This window comes from Geospiza fortis, unplaced genomic scaffold, assembly GCF_000277835.1.
Source record: "Geospiza fortis unplaced genomic scaffold, GeoFor_1.0 scaffold104, whole genome shotgun sequence".
Classification (NCBI taxonomy): domain Eukaryota; kingdom Metazoa; phylum Chordata; class Aves; order Passeriformes; family Thraupidae; genus Geospiza; species Geospiza fortis.
This window is the reverse complement of record NW_005054325.1, coordinates 626789-648312: the sequence shown is the minus strand read 5'-3', so window position 1 is coordinate 648312 and position 21524 is coordinate 626789. Positions and strand designations below refer to the sequence as shown.

At 42.5% G+C, this 21524-nt stretch overlaps 3 protein-coding genes across 4 annotated transcripts in view; 2 read left to right on the top strand and 1 right to left on the bottom strand.

The window, feature by feature from the left end:
* The window catches only part of TXNL4A (thioredoxin like 4A), an 8368-nt gene extending 8006 nt beyond the window's left edge, over positions 1–362 (bottom strand). The window contains exon 1 of one of the 2 annotated variants that reach the window (XM_005420955.1): positions 163–362. In XM_005420955.1, the coding sequence (XP_005421012.1) occupies positions 163–360 (198 nt within the window). In that variant the 5' untranslated portion in view covers positions 361–362. The remainder of the gene's footprint in view (positions 1–162) is intronic. The other variant, XM_031056977.1, reaches the window with a different exon arrangement.
* A 1091-nt stretch (positions 363–1453) lies between these two features.
* The window catches only part of LOC102045348, a 24718-nt gene continuing 4647 nt past the window's right edge, over positions 1454–21524 (top strand). Inside the window, exons 1-10 of the mRNA XM_031056960.1 lie at positions 1454–1625; positions 2161–2402; positions 4533–4917; positions 6159–6330; positions 7151–7329; positions 8063–8159; positions 8539–8689; positions 11642–11696; positions 13476–13647; positions 15646–15733. Of these exons, the coding sequence (XP_030912820.1) occupies positions 2208–2402; positions 4533–4917; positions 6159–6330; positions 7151–7329; positions 8063–8159; positions 8539–8689; positions 11642–11696; positions 13476–13647; positions 15646–15733 (1494 nt within the window). The 5' untranslated portion in view covers positions 1454–1625; positions 2161–2207. The remainder of the gene's footprint in view (positions 1626–2160; positions 2403–4532; positions 4918–6158; positions 6331–7150; positions 7330–8062; positions 8160–8538; positions 8690–11641; positions 11697–13475; positions 13648–15645; positions 15734–21524) is intronic.
* On the top strand, positions 11645–18119 carry LOC102038222 (probable 2-ketogluconate reductase). The gene is given in 5 exon segments (XM_014306996.2): positions 11645–12026; positions 13476–13647; positions 15646–15824; positions 16017–16113; positions 17584–18119. Coding segments are annotated over 5 exon segments (987 nt in total). The 3' UTR covers positions 17741–18119.

Genomic DNA, 21524 nt, shown 5'->3' with positions numbered 1-21524 from the left:
GAGCAGTCTTTAGGAGACACTCGTGAAAGTGAAATCACACAGCTTTCCCGCTGCCTCCTGAAGCCCGGATACCTGCGCCGAATCCCGGTTACAAGCTGCCCCAGGCTCCAAGCGAGCCATGGGGAACACTGAGCTCAGAAGGAGCAGAAAACTCCCGTTTACCTTCTCGGCGATGCTGTACAGGACCTCATCCATCTTCATGCACGTAGGGTCCCAGTCGTGCCCGAAGCGGATGACCACGACCCGGTCCTCCTCCGACAGGATGGCCTGGTCCACCTGCCACCCATTGTGCAAGTGCGGCAGCATGTACGACATCCTGGCGGCCGGCTGGGGAGCCTGCGGGACGACAAGGACGCCCATGCAGCTGACAGCCCGAGCCCTCCCCGGGCCCTCAGACACGGAGCGGCGGCAGCGCCGGGACGGACGGGAAGCGGAAGGGCGGGCACGGGCATGCGCATTTCCGGCAGGGCGCGGGGCGGGACGGGAGCGTTCCCGACGGGAGGAGACCCCACCGGCGAAAGGGCGGGCACGGGCTGGCAGGGACACCGGCGTCCCTTCTTGCAGGTGGGATGTGGAACTGTGCCTTGGGGATCGGTCATGCCGGCTAGCATGGGGAGGGTGAAACAGAGGTGATCAGAGTCCAGAGCTCCTACTCTCTGCTGCTGACCGCTCTGATGTTGTACATTCCCTGTAACCTCAATGGGATTTGATCGAGGAGATGTGCTCAGAGAAGCTGTGGGTGCCCCATTCCTGGAAGAGTTCAAGGCCAGGTTGGACGGGGCTCTGAGCACTCTGGTGTAGCGAAAGGTATCCGTGCCCATGGCAGAGGGATGGCTCCAGATGCTCTTTAAGGTCCCTTCCAGCCCAGCAATTCCGTGGTTCTGTGCTATGGCATATTCTGGCTGTGGGAGGTTTTCTCAGTGTATTCACCCTCAGCAATGACAATTTTCATGCCCAGCCACTCCCACACCCGCGCTGGGGTTCCATGGGCTCTCCCATCGCTCCGGTGATCCAAGTGCCACTACGGGAGCACTCTGGGCAAACGCTCCAGTGGAAGTAGTCAGCAGCAAAACCTGCACATTCCAGCACTGGCTTCCAGAATCGAGCTGGCCGTTGGCATAGGCCATCCCAGACCAATCTGTTTCCTTAATTCCACAGCAGACAGACACTCATTGAAAGGTTAGCTTGCAGCAGGCAGGGACAAAAGCATAGTCTCCACTGTAAAAATTCCCCACAAACTGCAGCCAGGGCCGTGGGGAACAATGTCAATTGGTGGCAAATAACTTTGCCTCACAGTTGCTGCGCTCCCAAAAACTATCCGAGTTCTCGTCTTGCTTTATCACCTTTTTAGGACGTCCGGGGAGGGGAGAAAGAGAGGGAGAGGGCGGGGGAAAGGAGAGGCGGTCCCGTCCGGCTGCAGACAGGGGCGGGGGCGGTGATCCCGTGCCGGAGCTTCCTTGGAAATCGCCAGCCCCGGAGCCGGCGGTGCCCGGGCAGGGTTAAGGGAGCGGGGCTGGGCAGGAGTGGATGTGCCCGGCCCCGAGCAGGAGCCGTGAGCTCCCGGCTCTTGCAGCTGCCGCGGGATCGAGCTGAGGAATGTGCGTCGTTTGAAGAAACCAGCCCTGGTCAGTGCTTTGTGGTTATCGCTCAGGTATAATTAGTCTTCTTCTTTAGAGTAGTTAGTGGGAGGAATTGATCCTGGATAACGCAGGCTGTTAATTTTAATTGAAAACTGGGCTAGGAAAAATTACATCGTTTATTTTGCTATGATTTGTTTAAGTTCAAGGTGATACAGCAGTGCTGGCCAACAAATCTGCGAGTGAGTGAAACTCCGCAGGAGGAGTGAGTCAAGCTCCACAGATGAAATAAGGTCAATTTCAGTTAGCACTGAAGTTAATACTTAAACGTATTTGCCCCGTTGTCTCAATCTAAGTCATATTTTCAAAGTTTTCTCTGCAATGGCAGGACCAGAACTTAGTACAGTTACCTTGTATCAATGATTTACTATGATTATGACTGTTTACCTACATGGAAGCATATAGTCTTATGTAAATACAAAAGGAGAAGAGACAACTTAAAAAGAAATAAAAAGTAAAAAAGGAACTTGTTGATAATGCACATGGAGCTAGTCCAAAACCAAAATTGTCATATCTTTGACAGGTGTTACATTTAGCACATTGGACAAGACATCTGATAACGGAATAATTATGTTCAGGAGCAAAGCATTGAGTCTGTCAAAACTGATTCCCTTGATGTTTGGCCAGTCAAATTTGGCTAACAAGTTTTTTCATCCAGTTATTGCTTCTCATGGACTTTGCTGTCACAGAAGTGTGATTTACAAACAGAGGTACAGGATGCACCAACTTGGTGCTGGAAGACGAACAATAAGCACTGGGACCAAGGTTGGTATCTGGAGAGCCCCCTTCCTTCTGTGAGGTTCCTTTAAGTGTTTTTAGTTTCCTGCTATCAGTGTGATTTTTTAAGATTGTACCTGGGGTGAGCAGAACACCAGTTATTGAACCAGTGCTGCAGGCAGTGAATGGGTCACACGTGCATCAAACACAGCTGGAATGGAATGGTGGCAGGCTCAGCATGCCCGCACTCATTGAGAGATCCATCAGCATGCCACTAGCCTGCTTCTAGTGCACTGGTTTGTTTATAGCTAGAGGCTTCCTCGTGGGTCACCTTTCTGCTTCTGAAGTCTAGGAAGTGCTTCCAAAGTGAAAGCAAGTCTGGCTCTGCCCATCATATGTGGTGTATTGTAATAGGGTAGGAGGTGGTGACGAAAGCAAATGGAGCAATACAGTGCTGCCTCACTGGCATCTGCCAGTCACTTGATCATGTCTGGTGCCCAGTTTTCCCTGCTTAACAGCAAAAGTTTTGCTGCCCTCCAAGATTACCAGATTCTGATCATTTATGAAGCTGGACAATGCCATCACAATATGACATCAACTCCTCTTTTATTCTATGCATCATTCATTCTGCAACACAAGTCTAGTTTATCCTAGTAATGTTGCGTGTAGTAATGTCTCTTTAAGAAATGCAGACTACACCTGGGGAAATTTGCACAGTTTTGACAACTACATGTGACTGACAACTTCAGCTGGCAAAAAAAAAAAAAAGATGAGATGTATATAAAAACATGGTCTTCCTTTACAATTCGGCTGCACTGTTCACCTCATTGTTTTGTTTGCTGCAGTTGAGAACCAGATAGTATTATCAGAGACATTGTGGTGAACTGCAGACCTGTCCTAGCATGGAGGCCCCTTCAAGCCCATGTCCAGCAGCAGACTGAAACTGCAGCAGAAATGCACATCAAGGCCAGGATAAAATAGCAGTACTGGTGCCAAGATTGTAACCATTTAATAGATGTGGTTGGGATAAGTCTGAGTTTGCTCAGGACAATGGTAAACATGGTTGACAAAAGCTTCCAAACTACATTGACACTTTTTTGTCACAGATTTGAGTTCTGATTACTCACAGAAGGCTTTTGTGAGAGGAGTGAAGCAGCAGGACACAGCTGGCCAGCACTGTGTGCCCAGAATAAATCAGCATACTGCTGTGGAAAATTGTTCTGATTCAGGTAGCAAAACATCAGCTTTCCTGGACACAAGTCTAGTAGATAGAATGAGATGGAGATCAAATGTCAATAGAGCACAGCAAAAAGAATTGTAGGAAATTAGGCACAGCTATTATTAAGATATGCAGGAAATCTTCAACTACCACTTTTGCCAATAGGAACTCTAATTAGGTGTTTGGTTGTGTGTGGAGCCCCTATCTTATTGCAGAGTGCATTTGCTGAAGTGCTGTAGAGGGGACTGGGCTCAAAACTCTCAGGGCAGAGGAAAGTTCTAGCATGAAGGACTGTGTTATCAGTGGTATCTCCTCTAGTGCTCTTCCTCACTGGTTTTAGCACATAGGTGTGCTAAATTTTGCATGAGGTAAGTTCAGGTACAGATCTGAATGTTTAAAACACTGAAGGCAAGCAGTCTAACAGCTATCCAAGGGTGGCCCTTCATTGTGCAAATTTGTTAGACATAAACCATCTTTGACAGATGTCAGAACCATCTGGGCCTCAGTGCCACCCTACATTGCCTGTAGCTTCACCAACCATAACCAACAGGCAAGAAACTTTGACTTAATTTCTAGCAGCTTCTATTTCATAGCACTGCTTATAGAAGGCAGTGGTGAGTAAGCTACTGGAAAAGCTACTAGTTTTGTATGAAATCAATATTGATTCAGGAACAAAATGAAACTCTTTGAGAAGAACAGCTTGTAGGACTGGATTTGGATGTAAGACTGTGGATATTCCTTGGTGTTATAGTCTAAATCAGCACTTGGTAAAAGTACTTGGAATTTGTCTGATGTACCACACTAGTACCAAGTGCCTGTGGATTAAAAGCACTATGGAGTTCCATCAGTTTCCTGATCTACACATATGAATTTAAATGATAACTTTTAAAGGCACATCATTGCTCCTTTCAAGGTGTTCTCCTAAACCAAGGAGTATTTCTTCTATTCCTCTGTTTCAGGTCATGGCAGAAGGAGAGTTGCCAGCTGTTTTGATCCTGGATATAGGAGGAACTCATGGCGTACTAGAAGACATTGCAGCACTTTTGAAGAAACACTTTCACCTTATCACCATGAAGGAATTTCTTGGAAACAAAGAAGAAATGAGAAAAAAAATCCAATCTGTTTATGTGTTTGAGTGCAGGCCAACTATTGACCGTGAGCTTCTAGAAAGCCTGCCTAATTTAAAGGTGATTGCAAACTCTGGGGTTGGAGTGGATCACTTAGACTTGAAGATGATCTCGAGCTTTGGTGTGAAAGTGACCAACACCCCGCATGCCGTGGCAGACCCAACAGCAGACATAGGAATGGCCTTGATGCTGGCCTCTGCCAGAAGACTAGTGGAAGGTAGTGTTTTGAATTTTCTTGGTCCTAGCTACTTCTTTGGCACACCTCGCTTTTGCTGTGAGAGAGATGATCTTTCTGAATCAATATTTGGGATGTTTTTACAGGAAAAAATTTTCAGAGGCCTTAACTTTCAGAGGCATCTACTTCTCCTATGTCTTACTTCTTTTTAGGGCAACAGTGACAAGAGTAAGGCTTTTGTCTAAATTTTGCACTTGAAAGTCTTGTGATATCCTGTTTGGAATAATATCTGGGGCTTCATTCTTCTCTGGCTGTTCACTGGGTGGGTTGTTTATAGCTGTGAAAACTGAATACAGAGTGCATCCAAACTGAATGCCATCACTTTCCATTTCCCCTTGAAAGAAGCATTAGGAGCTGCAGGAAGATACAGAGCATTAGTGGCCACGTCTCCAACTCCAGAGCAGTAATTAGTATAAATTCTTCTTTTTCCTACCTCTGTGATCAGTATGTCTAAACCAGTGGGTTGTATTTCCTGAAGAGCATCAGCATTATTTTTGAAATAGATGATAATCCTTTTGACAAAGCTGTTATAAGTTGTACCAGCAGCATTAGTTTGTGTCCCTAAAAGCAGGTTCTTTTCCCGCTCCCTTGCTGAGCAATGCCTTTCTGGGGAAGGAAGGTGTCAGTAGAGACCTTCACAAGAAGCTGCCTCTCTCTTCAGGGACTCATGGTCTTCTTGTCACTGCTGCTCCACCCCTGAGCATGAAATAACATCTCTTTCCCAGTGATGTTTTCTCACTATTGTATCTTTTTGAACCTCAAGTTCTTTGTGTAAAAGCTCACTGAGATCCCTGGCTGAGCTGGAATTTGAAACCTTCACCCCTACTCAAGGAGTGAGACTGGTTTGGGTTGTGATCCAGGAGAGAAATGGTGAGATTTACCCCAGCTGAAAAAAAAAGTGAAGTCAGTGCTTGCAGGTGGTTTCAAAGAAGCTATTTTTGAACTTCCAAGAAAACACACCAGCTGTAGAAAAGTTAATTCCCCGAGGAGTTACTCCTTCCAGCACAGTACCCAGCCAGGATCCCACTGTGTTACACAGGCTTCAGGCCTGGGTGCAGGAATTGGCACCATCCAGGCCCTTATATAAACCGGTCAAAATCAACAAAGGTGTTTTGTAAGGGGTGCTCCAGAGCCCCACTGCTGTAATGGTGATGAACCTTTCCTTTCCCCCAGGCCTCCGTTTATGGCTGATTTGTACCCATTCAACCTGTATTTCCACATAGGCTGCCACATTGCCCTGTCTCCAGGCACAAAGTATTTTGCTGTTGACTGGCTAGGAGTGGAAGTAACCAGAGCGACACTTGGGATCATTGGGATGGGCAGCATTGGATACAAAGTGGCTCAGAGAGCCAGAGCCTTCAACATGAGGATCCTGTACCATAACAGAAACCGGAGGTAAAGGTTTCTGCATTTCTGGTTTCTGCAGTTAATTGTCCATGGGGCAGTGACGGAAGCCACAGCTCTGCTCTGTCCCCAGCCTTCCTGTGCACTTGTGGCAGTTGTAAGCAGTGTGACAAGCACCATTGTGCCACCACTTCCTCACTTTGGCTCCCTCCTGCTCCCTTCAGGAAGCAGTTCCCCCTGCACTTGCCCTGTCCTGGTTAGTCACTACCAGTTTGAAACAAGGACTGTGTTAGCATTTGGGAGATGTTGTCCAATCAAACCTGGTCTTGTGCCCTAGTGGTGTTCCCTGTCCTGTCAGACTCTTCTTCAGGCTTCTGGCAGCATCCCTGATCCTCCCAGCCAGTCTCCTCACCCTAGCCAGATCTCTCATCACACTGGCACCAATGACAAAGGCCTTCATTTCTCATGGATCTCTAGTTCCCTTTCTTTCACACTTCATTTCTTTTCAATCACGAGTCCTAACTGGCATGTCAGACAAGGAAAGGCTTCACAGGAATTGGCATAGACACAGGAGAGAAGAGCAGGGTCTGACTGCATCCCCAGCCTCCTAACCTCATCTTGCCTGTGTGCTGTGCTTTCACACATACATCACTCCTCTAGTGTCCCACCACCCCTCTAGCCTCTTGCTCCCTCTAGCCCACATACTTTCTGCATCCATTCTACCAACTGAGCCTATCAATGGCTTATTGTTTGTGTTGGTCTCAAACCTCTCAGTTTCTGTGCTTTCTGGAACTCTCCTAGGGCTGACTGATTGTTAAACTCAGTTGGAAATAGTTGTTTCACTTTGGGGATTTGTGCATTTTTCCTTCAGAAGAAAGGAGGAGGAAGAGGCTGTTGGTGCCCACTACTGTGCAAAGATGGAGGACTTGCTGCAGCAATCTGATTTTGTTATGTTGGTTGTGAACCTGACTCCTGAGACTCACAAACTGATTGGGAAAAAGGAGCTGGGGCTGATGAAACCCACAGCTACTCTTATAAACATCAGCCGAGGTAGGAGGATCTGAAATCACTGTTTGTGGCTCCACACTTAAGGTCATGTTTTGTCTGATTGTGTTGATATTCCCCTCTCCAACATCAGTCTGTGATATCCCTCTATTGTTTGAGTCATGAAGTAGCTGGCAGTCTACAAATTGTGACTTACATGGATCATGTGCTGTGTCTTCAAAGGCCCTGTGGAAATTAGGGATGCTCAGCAGATGGTTGATTCTCTTTAGCCTTGTTCTAGAGACAGAGGGTTTTAGTGGAAATAACTGAAAGGTTTATCATCAGCGAGGGAGAATGGGGTACAAGGGAAAATATTAAGTAACATTTGGAACAGCAGTGTAGAAAGGAAGCCTCACGTGGGATGACAGCTCTGTTGGCACTGAATGAGCATATGAGAGAGATTATCAGTAAACAAAGCAGAGATAAAAGAGTGGAAAATCTGCAGAGATTAAATGATTTGTCTGTAATAATACAGGAAGTGTCAAAATGAGGAAAAGACTGAAATTGGTCACATCCCAGGAAAAATCTTATGCAGTGGACCATAATCATCCTATAATTAAAGGTTAATAAATAAAATCTTTGGTTTGTTTGGTTAATAATTATTAAAAAGGCATTCTATTTTCTACCAAGATGAAGATCCTCTACTTTTTCTCACTTGACCCTGGAGACCTTTCCCCCCCTTATAGGTAAAAATGTGTTCATTAACTCATCAGGATATCAATATTTAATTTCAATGCAGGTGCAGTTATTGATCAAGATGCATTGGTAGAAGCTCTCCAGAATAAGGTTATTAGGGCTGCAGCTCTGGACGTGACATACCCTGAGCCTCTGCCAAGGTAAAGAAACTTCTTTCCCAGTCTGTTAATCTGAAATGTTTTAAACTGTGTTCAAAGTGTGCTCATAATTTTGCTCTCCACCGGAGACTCATTGTGTAAGGGCAAAACCTCAGACTGTCTTGCACAATCATAAATAAACAACAAGTTATTCCCCTTTCCCATCTCTGATGGGTCTTTGCCAGCCTGACTCATGGACCAGGCAATGAGCAAGATGGATGGAGAAGAAGAAGAAATGTGTAAGCAAGCATCCCACAGCTTCATGCTCGTTCTGTGCTTTGGTCTGAATGTGCTGTTGCTGAGGTTTAGTTCTTCACAACTAGCATGTTGTAGCAGAGTAAGCTCCTTGTGTAACACATTCTGTTCGTTCCGTTTCTTCCAGAGATCATCCTTTATTACACCTGAATAACATCATCATAACCCCGCACATTGGAACCGCAACAGTCCACGCCACCCGTATGATGGCAGAAGAAGCAATAGCAAACATGCTGGCTGTTCTCAATGACCAACCCATTCCAAGCGAAGTGTTTCCCAAATGATGAGTGCCAGATGATGCCACTAAATTTCCTGTGTACTGGAAAGCACTATTTCTTACCACTTTTAAGCTGAATAAAAAAGTAACCTGTTCCTGCACTGCTCATCATGATGCTGCAAAACTGTCAGACTTGATTTGTTCTGTTACTTACAACTTGTGAAAAACGCCAATCACTTGTTTTAAAATTTTAAGTTTAATAGTAATAAAATGGTTATAAAAATAGTAATACAAATTAGAGCAATAAGAATTTGGACAATCAGAGTTAGGACAATAAAGGACAATAAAAGCAAAGAATTAGGAATGTTTGAATGCTTTCCTGTTGAAAGCATGGCTTGCTAACAAAGGATTAACCCTTAAAAGCAATAGCCTGTTGCATATTCATATATCTCATACATGATGCATACATTCCTTTCAAACTAGGAATTTCTCTGGTTACTGTTAACTTTCCCCCCCTTAATCCTTTTGGCACCTCAAAGACAAGAAGGAGGTGGTAGAAAGTGTGTATTTTCAGATAAGGAGGCAATAATTCTTCTCTTGGAGATTTAGGTGTCTTGTTGCTGTTACCTCTGTGTGAAGAATTTCTTGAGCTAGTTAGAAAAAGTATCTTATATCACATAGTTTTTATTTTAATACTATGTTATACCCTAAAACTATATTTAACACACTACTGAAAAGGATTAATATAGTATAACTTTTTAACATAGCACATAAAATATCCATTTTAATATTTGTGAAAAGCCAATCACAAAATACACATTTTTCACACAAAAAAATAAAGTGAAACTAATAAAGGAGATTTGTTTGAAGATTTTAACTGAGCAGTTATGCATTTTGGTATCTTCAGTCTCTTTCAGTGAATAGCAATATTTTGTTCCCAGTTCTGGCTGCTACATAATGATAAGCAAGTGCACCTGGCAATTTGTGTAACACTCTCCAATCTGTTGAAGATGAATGAGCATTGATTCCCTGCAGAAATTTGACTGTATCCTGAAACACTTTTCAGCCAATATTCCAATATTCTATTTCTATATGAAAACACTGAAGAAATGTTCTTTAAAGTGATCATAGGCCTAAGGTTTTCTAATTTAAGAAGAGCCCTGCTTCATCTACATGTTAAAGCAAAGCCAGTTGTTGAGAAAGTGTCTTTATTTTTCATGAAGGTATCCTTTGAAAACCAAAGTAAATTCCAAGAGATTTAGTTCCTCCATGGAGATACAAATGATGCTTTTATCTTGACTGGCCATGAGAGAAAAGTAGAATTACCATCAAAATCACATTGGTGAGGGTATAACCTAAAGCAAAATTAGTGATCAGTCCTGACTTGCAGTCCAGGGCCAAATTTCTTCTTACATTCTCTTTCCTATTAGCAATCAACAAATTCAGCAAATTCAATAAAATAGTTGTCACCTTCATAAAGTCAGGAAGAATTTCCTTTATTTTGCAACATGGTCAGGCTCCCTGAAGGGATGGTAAAATGAAGTTTTTAGCACAGGAAATGTCGGCCGGCCAAGAGTTAGACATTCCATTGGAAATAGTAAAATAATACTAGCAAGGCAACAGAACTGCTACAGGATTTGCTGCTCCAAGATCTTCAGCTCTTGAACACTCCCCACAGCTCTTCCCAAAATTGCTATGGAAAATCAAAGGTAGCTCTATATTGTCTGTCAAAAAACCCCAAAGTAACTCAATTCACAGGTCCTCTTGGGACCAAAACCAGATGGTCAGGGATTCTGAGAAAAAAAAAACAAAAACCAAAACCAAACAATTTAGAGTGTGTATGTCCTTATTGGAAAACACTTGCCTAAGCATATATGATTTTGTTATTTTGGTAATTTACAGTAGGCTCAGGAAAGGGCTCTGCAGTCACTGGGATCTCTTCAGGACAGGTGGCTGCAAAAAGCATTTAAAAATTAACTTGATAACTCAAAGTTCATGATGAAGCTGTGCAATTTATTTTCATGACGTAAATTTGGTACAACATTTTTCTAAACTACTTAGGGTACTTCGTGATTTCAGGGTAGCAAAGGAGATTTATTGCACTATATACTGCAAACTACTGAGGATCTGAAACTAAGTAATTAATGACAAGTGTTGTGTTCTGAGCATGGTAGCAGTAATATTGTTGTGGTGCATATTTTTGATTATAATTCGGTCCTAGTAGTCAGTTTTATAAACCCCTCCCCCCATTTTGTATTGTTATAGCATATTTTATTACCAATGGATTATTCCCTTTCCCCGTGTTGTTTTTTTGCCCTAGTTTGTTTTGCCCTAGCTGTTTTTTTTTTGTTGTTTTGTTCTAGTTACCCATCTCCCCACAGACCTGTGCTTTTGTTCCCTGTTCCTCCTCCCACTGAATGTCAGTCCCTCCCCAAGCCTGTCCCTTTCTCTAGAAACTTCCCTATCAATTTTGTATCCTTCAAAACCCCATTGGTTTGTTTAAGTTGTTCTCCTCCCCTGTAATCTCCTATCGGTTTAAATATTGTATTCCCCTCCTTGTGTTCCACCCCCAGTTTCTCCCACTTGGCTAAAAATTGTATCCTCCCCTGGACCTCCCCTGTTTATAAGTTGGTGTATGGCTTTGATTTAGTGTCCTTCTGTCCCTGACAGCTGTCTGGGGGCGGTCACTCTTGCTGACAGTGTTGGGAGTTAGTCGGGCAGAAGAAATCCGGCACTGCAGCATAATATAGAATCTTAGATCACAGGGACAGAACTTGTTCAGACTGATTATGTGAATAGCTCTGGGTATGTATGTAGGCACCTGTGTGTTTAAGTGGTAGCATATTTAAAAGACCTGTTTGCTTGTCTTGGTTTTCTTATCTTCCTTTGTGGTTTACAGGATCTCTTGACATAAATGTCATATAACAGGACATGGCAGTGATTATTCTTTAAAATGTCTGGAAATAATAATATGTGTTTCTTCTGACACTTTGTGTCTTTCTTCTTTGTGCAGATCATGGAAGAAGGAGAACTACCTTGGCTTTTGGTAAATGAAATTGGTGGCATATGTGAAATACTGCATAGCCATGTGCCATTCCTGAAGAGACATTTCCACCTCATCACCATGAAAGAATTTCTTGAAAACAGAAAGGATGTTGGCAAAAATGTCCAAGCAATCTATTTGTGGTGGCACAAACCAGTCATTGACAAAGAGCTCCTCCAGAGCCTACCAAACTTAAAAGTGATTGCGAATTCAGGGGTGGGGATGGATCACTTGGATCTGAAGCTTATAGCTAGCTTTGGTGTGAAGATGGCTAATGCTCCACAAGCTGTTTCCAGCACCACAGCAGATACTGGGATGGCTTTGCTGCTAGCATCTGCTAGAAGACTCATATAAGGTAACATCTCAATTCTTTTGTGGCTTCTAAAAATAATACAAGATTTGCCTGCCATTAATATGACTTTTCTTAGGGTTACCTGTAGTGCACACAGTTTTATATTAAATGTGAAAATGTAAGTATATTGGCTTGGCAAACAGAATAATCAGTATTTTAATATGTTTTATTTATAATAGGTATACTTAAATTATTACATTAGGCATACATGGCATTTATTTCAAGCAGGTATAAATAAAATATGATGGCATAACAGTGCTATGACCAAAAGTGGGGGATGCCAAAGATCGGATATCACTGAAGTCACAGCCTGGCAGAAGAACTTAGTGTGGGAGGCAGCAATGGGGTATAACAAGATTATATAGAATTGTGGGAGACCCTGAGTTGGAAGGAACCCACAGGGCTGATAGAGGCAGGGCATATTCTTGGAGACTGAAAGGTATTGTTGCAGAATTTGGGCATTTAAGGGGCATTAGGGAGTAATAATAGAGGCAGCCTACTTCAGTTTTTGTTAATAGCATCCTTTCTAGTTTCATCAACAATTTTTTCTTGCTATTTTGTCAAATAGACCTACCCTTGGCTTGGTTAGAAAGCCTCTTTCTTCAGGAAAAAATCCTTCAGATTTATCCTTTTGTATTTACCTGACTTTGACTGGCCATCTGTACTACAGGATTCATAGAAACTCAAAGGGGATTTGCGTCCCTCTAAGTTGGTTTCTACCTCACAAAGGGGAGACAGTTTAAAAGGAAGATTAATTTCTTGTTCTCATGTAGATGAGAACTATCCCTGGTGGCATTTCTTTTAGTTCTGAGTTTTCTGATAGACTGAGCTTTTTCCTGAGTAATTTTTGTATCCTTTCACAATATTCTGCTTGTGTTTTAGAAAAGCTGGCAATATCAGAAGATTTAAATATCAAAAGGCTGTCACCTTGCAAGAAGTGCTGACACTGTGTACATAACTGTATTTTATGTGTTGTAGAAATATCCAGAATTGTGCAGGTTTAACAGGTAATTACAGAAATTACCAAGTTGTGATTTTTAAAGAAGTCTCACTTTTCTTTCCAAGGAGAGTGGCAGATGTAAAGAGGAAACCCAATATCTGATGGTGTTCTCCACGTGATATCTTCAAACTCTGCATTGTTATTGGCAATAATTATTTTGATTGTTGATGAGGAACAGGGCAATATTTTCATGAGTCTAAAGCAGTAATAATATTTTTGGAGGGATTATATCAAAAGGCTTTCTGTAGTATGGTGAGAATAAATTGCATTATCATCTACAAATGTAGCAGGGAGTGATGATACGTTAGGGTGTTACCTAGGACATTACATTAAAAATCGTGTTTGTAACCATTACAAGTACGCTATAGTAGCACAACAAGTCCAGGCTCTTTTGCCTTGTTCCTCCGTGTTGGACCCCATTCATTTCCCATATTTATGTGTTTTTCTTGCAGTCCATAACATTTCAATTTCTCCAAGTATGGACTACTGTGAAGCTGATATTCTGGGAGTTAAAGTTGCTGGAGCTACTCTGGGGATCATTGGCATGGGCTGCATTGGGTATAAGATTGCTGTGAGAGCCAAAGCATTTGAAATGAGCATTTTGTACCACAACAGGACACAGAGGTAAAGATATGTCTTGACCCTAATTGCAGCAGAAACTCTTCCAGATAGTCAGTATTTTCTTTTCAAGGAGTTATGACAGAAATATAGCAAGAAATGAGGGAATAGGGCCAAGATTAAAACAAAAGGAAAAAAAAAATAATGGTTGTCTGAAATTAGTCCTGTAAAGAGTTACTCAGTGATTAAACACTTGGAAACTTAATTTAGGTTTTATATTAGAAATTTCAAAGTTTCCTGCAGAAAAATGGAAATCAACCTTATGCTTTTTTATTCTTATCACATTGTACTATAGTGACAACATAACTCTAGTTGTTGTTCATTTTTTTCCCCATATTTTGAAGTTCAGAAGGGATATTTTGGAAACAGTGCCTGGAAACTAGGAAGCATATACTTGGCAAAATATGACTGAGAGCTGTTCTTAAGAAAATCTTGGTTTTTTTCTCAAGCCAGTAGAAATTTTAGCAAGTATTTAACTCGATTTCACCCTTTATTTCTAGTCCCTCCTAGCTTGTGTATCTGGGAATCTGAACCTTGTTAGACATTCAGCTCAGGGGCTCTTCAATTTGAAGTGAGCAAGAACCCCCTGAGCCACTCAAGGCCTTTGAAATCAGGCAAGGTGCAGATCATGAGCAGAACAAATATTTACTGCTATAAACTGTGGCCTACCGTGAGAGAGCTTTACTTCTCTGTGACTGGAGGCAGAAGCTGCAGTGCTAGGATGTGGCTTTCAGGGATTTTCCTCATAGGCAGACTGCTGGAGGAGGATCACTGCTTTAGCTAGCTGTAGGCAAATCACAAGGGTGAATGAGGCCAGGAATTTTTAGCCATGCTTGGCATTCCTGTTTCTTCAGAAAAAAATCTGAGCAAACTTACATTTAAAAGAAAGTACTCCTTAAAATATTTCAGAATTTCTTCACAAACCACAAAAAAAAAATTAAAAGACACAAATCCCTTTGTTATTTTTTTAATGTGTATCATCCTCAACTCCCTCTGTTTAATATTCTTCAGTCTTTAAAGTAATATTTATGTAAGAGTGCTGTGATGAATTATCAATACACAGTGCAACAGAAATTAAAAGCCTAAAGTATATTTAAAGTATATTTACACTTCCAGCTTGTGTGCTGAATCAAGGTGTCCTCTGCATGCTGCAAAACTGGCTGCAGTTCCATTCTATTCTTTTCCCTCTTACTTTCTGGTCCTTGGCCTGAAAAAAAAACCAGCGAAGTGCATTTGTTAGGAGAGACATGGGTCAAAGTTATATTGAAGTTGTTTTCTTAGTGTGATCTCTTTATTTCTAGATTAGGGATGAGATAACAAAGCTCTTCTTTTGCAACCAGAAGCAGGTGATGACACATGATCTCCTATAATTGCTTCTTCATTTCCCAAAGTTCAGACAGCTATATTCACAAAAAATGTGAGAAATGGCAAGTATTCTTCTGCGCTGTGAAAAGTTCAAACTAAAAATCTCTTTACTCTGGTGACTTTTTCTGCTGAACACTTTACTCTGTGAATGTCCTGGGGCAGCCAGGAGCCTGGCAAAGAGCTGCCTTGCTGATTTCACTCATAAAATAATGACAAGCTTACTGGGAGTGCCAACAGGATGAGGACCCCTGCCATGTCCAGAGCATGCATGGGTGAGTTCTGGTGAATACCACTCCTCTAGTTTAAGCAGTGATTGCATCCTTTAAGATATACAGGGGACCCTGGAGAATGGACTGTGTGCTGCCATCTGCTTCAGTGCTCAGCCTTAGTTCATTTGCAGGCTTCATAAGAAGCCCTTGGAATCCTGCACTGGAGTGGCTGAGAGGCAGGCATGCAATCTATCCTGTGCTGTAGGGCTTGAAGCTCTCCAGAAGGATCTAAAGACTGAGCTGAGGGTAAATTCACCTTCGTTTGCCACCTGTTTCTATATGGATGTGATAATCAGATCCTTTTGTTGGTATTCTGGTGATATCATTGAAGAAAATGTTTCCTTGACTGAAACGTTTTTTTCCCCACTAGGAAAGTGCAAGAGGAGCAAGCTGTCAGTGCCACTTACTGCAAAAAGATAGACAGTTTACTCCAGCAGGCAGATTTTGTGATGCTGGCGGTGAGCCTGACACCTCAGACACACAAGCTGATTGGGAAAAGAGAGCTGGAGCTGATGAAACCCACAGCTACCGTCATTAACATCAGCTGAGGTACCACCCAGATCCATTGGCTGGTCTCACAGCATGGTCCTGCTGTGTCCCACAGCATCGTGCTGCATCCAGTGCAGCTGGGCCGCATGGTGAGGGTGATCAGGAAATTCCTCCTTCTCCCCTTCCCTTCTCTCTTTGCTCTCTGCTCTTTACGTGCCAGGTGCACTCAGGGACACTCTCATTCCACCCCAGGTGCAGTAGTTGACCAAGAGGCACTGGTGGCAGCTCTGCCGACCGGTGTTATCAGGGCCGCGGCTTTGGATGTCACCTCCCCAGAGCCACTGCCCAGGTTGCCATCTCTGCTTATTCCTCGGGAAGGATGGGGGAGCCCTGCTGAGGCCAGAGGCATCCCTGCAGCAGGCAGGAAGCTGGCCCCCCTGCCCCTGGCCTGAGTTGGGATACAGTGCCATGAATGGGAATGGGATGCAGCCCAGACACAGGGGCTGATAACAGACCAAAGGGAAGCCTGGGAGCCAGGAAACAGCAGGAGGCAGAGAAAGCATTTAAACCCAGTCCTTAGAATCACCCCCTGAAGCTACAGCAGTGCTTCACTTGCAAATTGCTTTATTAGAAAGTGCAGCTTGCCAGTTTTAATGGGTGGAAGCTGCTTGAGGCCTAAGACCTGCTGCATAGGCAGGAGGTGTCCTTCTCCACAGGCTTCTTTCCACGATACAAGGCTGAAGTACTGCAAACCTCTTGGGCATAGAGACTGCTTAGCTTCTCTAAAAAGACTGCTCTACTAGGATGGTGCCTTTTGGAGTAAACTATGCTGGCTGCATTTTGGGTTGTGAGGAGTTTGGTCTTGTGTCTGTGTGCAAATAACTACAGCTCAGACTATTGTGTAAGGCGAATGTGTCAGGAGGGCTTAAATCCTCTCTTCTGACATAGTTCTGTGAGAAATGCATATTATATGGCTCTACGCAGATATTTACCAAATGGATTTTGATGTAGGGATTAGTAGTGCTGTATTAACATTTTAATAGTGGATGTAGTCTTGTAATTAGAAAGTAATTTTTTTGTCACAGATAAGAACTGTTTTAGTGTAGTTTGTTTTTCTTTTCTCTCCCTCTAAGAAAGGAAGGAGACACTCTTATCGAATAAGCAACCACCAGACACCTAAATCTTTCAGAGAAAAGTATTTATTGCTTTCCTAACAAGAAGAGATGGGCTCCGTCCAGCCTCTTTGGCGCTGTGGGGATTAGGTGAAAAAGTTGACACTGACCAGACAAGATCCTGTGTTTGAATGGAATTTATGCATCATGTATGAATTGTATGAATATGCAACAGACTATTGCTCTTAAGGATTACTCCTTTTGTTAGAGGGTGTCCTTTTTCCCGGGCCGTGCTGCCTGGAAAGAGGTACCCGGACGTCCGTAACTCTTTGTCTTTATTGTCTCATATTGTCTTAAATCCTGATTGTCCAAATTATTATTACTCTGATTGTATTACTATTTTTATAATCATTTTTATTACTATTAAACTTTTAAAATTTTGAAAACAAGTGATTGGCGTTTTTCACAGTTCAAATTACTGCTTCATGGCAGAAGTGTGTTTCTGGAGAGAAGAGCTACTTATGAAGTCTTTGCTTGTCCTATTGCAGTTCAAAATTACTTCAATATAGGTGCTAAGGTTCTCTGGGGCTAAGTGGGACTTGTAGAGTTGTATCAAATTAACTTTAAATACTGTGCAAAAGCTAAAGTAAGACTCCTCTTTATTTAGAAGAACAACAATAGTTAACTCTTTTTTTCTTTTCTTCCAGAGATCATGCATTGTTAAAATTAAAGAGCGTCATTATAACACCTCACCTCGGCATTACAACAGACAAGGCCACCTACATGATAACAGAGGAAGCAGTTGAAAACATACTAGCAGCCCTGAATGGTCTCCCCCTACCCAGTGAAGTGCTCCCTAGCTGATGTGTGAATGGATATTGCATATCTTTTTATTCTTCTGTCTTTTTGTTCTTATTTTTCCCCTGCACATCAGCTCTAAAGATCTTGTTAAATACAAGAATGTCCATACACCTCACTAAAGCTTGGAAGGAAGCAGTTTGCCATCGTGTCAGTTGTGTTTATATAGTTTCTCTTGTCTAATATAAATCCAAAAGGCAAATAAACACCCAGAGTGGCAGTGCTATGCCTTTTGTTATGTAGGATGACTTTAGGATTAGTATTATTTATCCGTAAAATTTTGTAGCAAAGTTGCCATTAAGTGCAACCGGAATTTTGGCTGGGGCCTTGAGCATCTTTACAGAATCTTTGTCTTGCAGGTGTGCTGGCCAAAATACACTTTGCTCCATCACTTTTGCAGCTCCAGGAAACAAGACATTGCAGCTTTTCAGGCACAGCAAATTGGCTGTCAAGAATTTCAAGACTGCCCCGGGGCCTCCCTGCTCTCTGAGGTACAGGTGCCCAGTACACATTTCATTGTTACATGTATAACCTTGAAAAAATAAGTTAAATTTATTCAAAAATAAAAGGCTAAGCAATAAATTACAGAGCTGAAAAACAAGGTTACTGTACAATAAAAAAGAGGAAAAAAATGCCTTTTCTTAGATCAATATCCTAAAACTGCAGAAAACACACAAGGCTTTTGCACGTGCAAACTTTTCTCAAGTGAAGAAGCAAATAAAATCAGATACAATACTTCATATCTACTTAAACAATTGTACATGCTTAGCATTTGCTTGGAGTTTCACTCCTACATCTGCAGATATTTCAAGAATCTGGGCTGATTAGTTTCAGAAGTGCTCCCTGCCAGGGGGTGCTTTAGAAGGGAAGACACATCTTCCTGTCAGTCACTGGAGTGATGAGTTGATTTACACACAATACCTTCAATCTCATGGTTACTGAAAGTGGATCCAAAAATGCAGTGGCCACATGAGGGAAGAGATGATCCATTATAGCTCACTCCATTGATTCAGGATTTTTGAAATATGTTGATGTGCAAAAAGTACATGATCTGGAATAAAGTGCTGATACAGAGGTCTATTGGGAAAACTGGCCTTACCTACAGCAGCTAGACAGGCTGATACCAAATAACATTTTATGATAGTTTATAGCCACCAAAAACAAATGCATCACTTGGTTTGGCCTTTGCTGAAGATTTCCTGCCTCAGCTTTTTTTGCCTGTAATAAAATACTGCTTTATAAAACTTAATGTAGACATAGGAAATGTATGTCTTTATCCAGCTTCATGCTTAAGCTATTCTGTACAACCCACCTGAGAGATGTATGCATTGCATGGTACAAAGGTTTTATGGTAACGCAATACTTCAAAGCCTAAAGCTAAGAAATAACTATTATGCAAGCACCTTGTTAACACTGCAGGCATCAGCTCATCCTGCTTATTATTAACAGCAATATTTAATGATGGGGATGAAGTCCACAAACTATACAATACTTCCCTCTACATACCCAGAGACCTCACTCATTTCAGTACTCTGTGCAGTGCTGGTATATCAGATCCCTTTCTGTAAGAGAAAACTGGCAAACAGCAACGATGTACACACAGTGAAATTCATCTTAACACACTACATGGAGGTCTGTAAGGTAGTCTACAAACTAAATATACTTAGAACATGATAGTGCACTGGTGCAATTGACAACTTCTTTTCACATATGATGCTAAACAGATATAATTTCTGTAGAGCTGTATGAGCTCCTGACCTATAGCTTGAAAATTGGATGTTCAAGTTGCACAAAACAGCTTTGAGAACATCCAATTCTCTCCACATCTAACCACATAACACACTCATTTTCTTGACATTTGATATGTATGTCCTGGATTTTTGCTTGGAGTAATATTCCTTTGACTGTTATTTTTTTGGCTCCTCTGACTAATTCCTCCTTTATTTTGTTCATTCAAATTTGTGGATTTGATATACAAAGGTAAACACTATTGTGTTGGCCTCCCAAAGGTTTTTCTTTACCTTCAAGACTAAAATGTGGCAGGCCTCCTTTCCCAGACTTGTGTCTTTGAGAGGGACTTTACAAGGGTCCTTCGATCTCAGATGAGCAGTAAGTTAAAAGCTTACTCATTACAATCTTACCACTAAAGCAGTTTGGAAACTTTTTATGTGAAAGAAGTAATGTGTAATCATTTTATGTTTTTTTAAAGGAAGAAAATGCCAGCAAACTTAACTAAGAATACAGTTAATGTTCTATAACTCCATATTACTAGTTAATTAATTTCTGCTTCAAAGTTTAACCATTTGAACTTGAAATTAATGTAAGCAACTGATACTTAAAAATCATCACCAAGATAACAAGAACAGTTTATGGTTTTGTGTAATTGATATTGTTATTATATTTTATTTTTTATTACCAATTTTATAGAGGATTGGTGTTAAACTTGACTGTCTTCATGTTCAACACATCAAAGTGTATTTGACAGAATCCACTCTTTTGAAAAGCACTACAGTAGTCACGAGAGACACAGCAGCCCCTATGGCTGGCTATTCCGTAGTTGAAAGGAGAAAGATTCCTGGATGCCCATAGCAGTGGTATGTCCTGGCTCCTGAGCTGCTGTGACCCCAGAAACCAGGCATCCTCCCCAGTGGATTAGAACCACCTGCACAGCCAGGGGAATCACTTCTGCACAGCTTCTGTGAACTGAGAACTGAAGCTGTACTTCCCAGGGCCCATCACTGGATATGGAGATCGAGGGAGGTGGTTCTTCCCCTCTATTCTGTCTTGTGGGATCCCACCTGGAATGTTGCATCCAGCCCTGGGGTCCTCAGCACAAAACAGATGTGAACCTATTGAAGTGGGTCCAGAGAAGGCCATTAAGTTATCACAGGGTTGGAGAACCTTTACTATGAAGACAAAATGGGAGGGTTGTAGCAACCTTGCAGTAGCTAAAGGAGGACTGCAAGAGAGCTGGAGAGGGACTCTTCACAAGTAGTGACAGAACAAGGGGAATGGCCTTCAATTGAAGGAGAGTAGGTTTAGGTTAGGTAGTAGAACAGAGATTAGGAAGAAATTGTCCTCTTTGAGGATAATGAGGCAACAGAACAGGTTGAGCAGAGAAGTTGTAGACGCCCCATCCCTACTGGCGTTCAAGACCAGGTTGGATGGGGCTCTCAGCAACATGGTCTAGGTGAAAGGTGTCCCTGCCTGTGGCAGGGGGTTTGGAAATAGATGGGCTTTAAGGTCCATTCCAACCAAAACCATTCTGTGATTCTAAGATACAGACCAAGTAACCTTGTCAGAAAAATTCTCATGTATTCTCAGCTGAAGCTGGCACAGGACTGCCTGCAGCTGAGCTAACATCTCAGGTGTCCAAGCACCTGAGCCTGGCCCAGCTGCTTAGCTCTCAAAGAGAGATTTTTAGGTATTCCTAGAATGATATAGGTTGGAAAAGACCTTCATTTGTACAGTGAGAGCTGTCACTGGTGTCTGTCGGTCAGAGACAAGTCTTCATCTTATGTTAATTCATGCGCACAGCGCGTAATGATCAGCAGAAAGGCCAGACCACGTCCGGTTTTCAAAGACAATATGGAAAACACAGCGTGCAGGACGTTAACGCAAAATCCCGACTGTACTGAAATCACGAACAGCGCAGAAACACTCCTACAAAAACACACAATCACTCGTGAGCTCCCCTTGCTCTCTCTCCGAGGGATTGGGGTACCCGTCCCGTGCCCTGGCATCGCCTCTCCTCCCCCCTGGCCCCGCGGGATGCCCGGGCGGGGCGCGG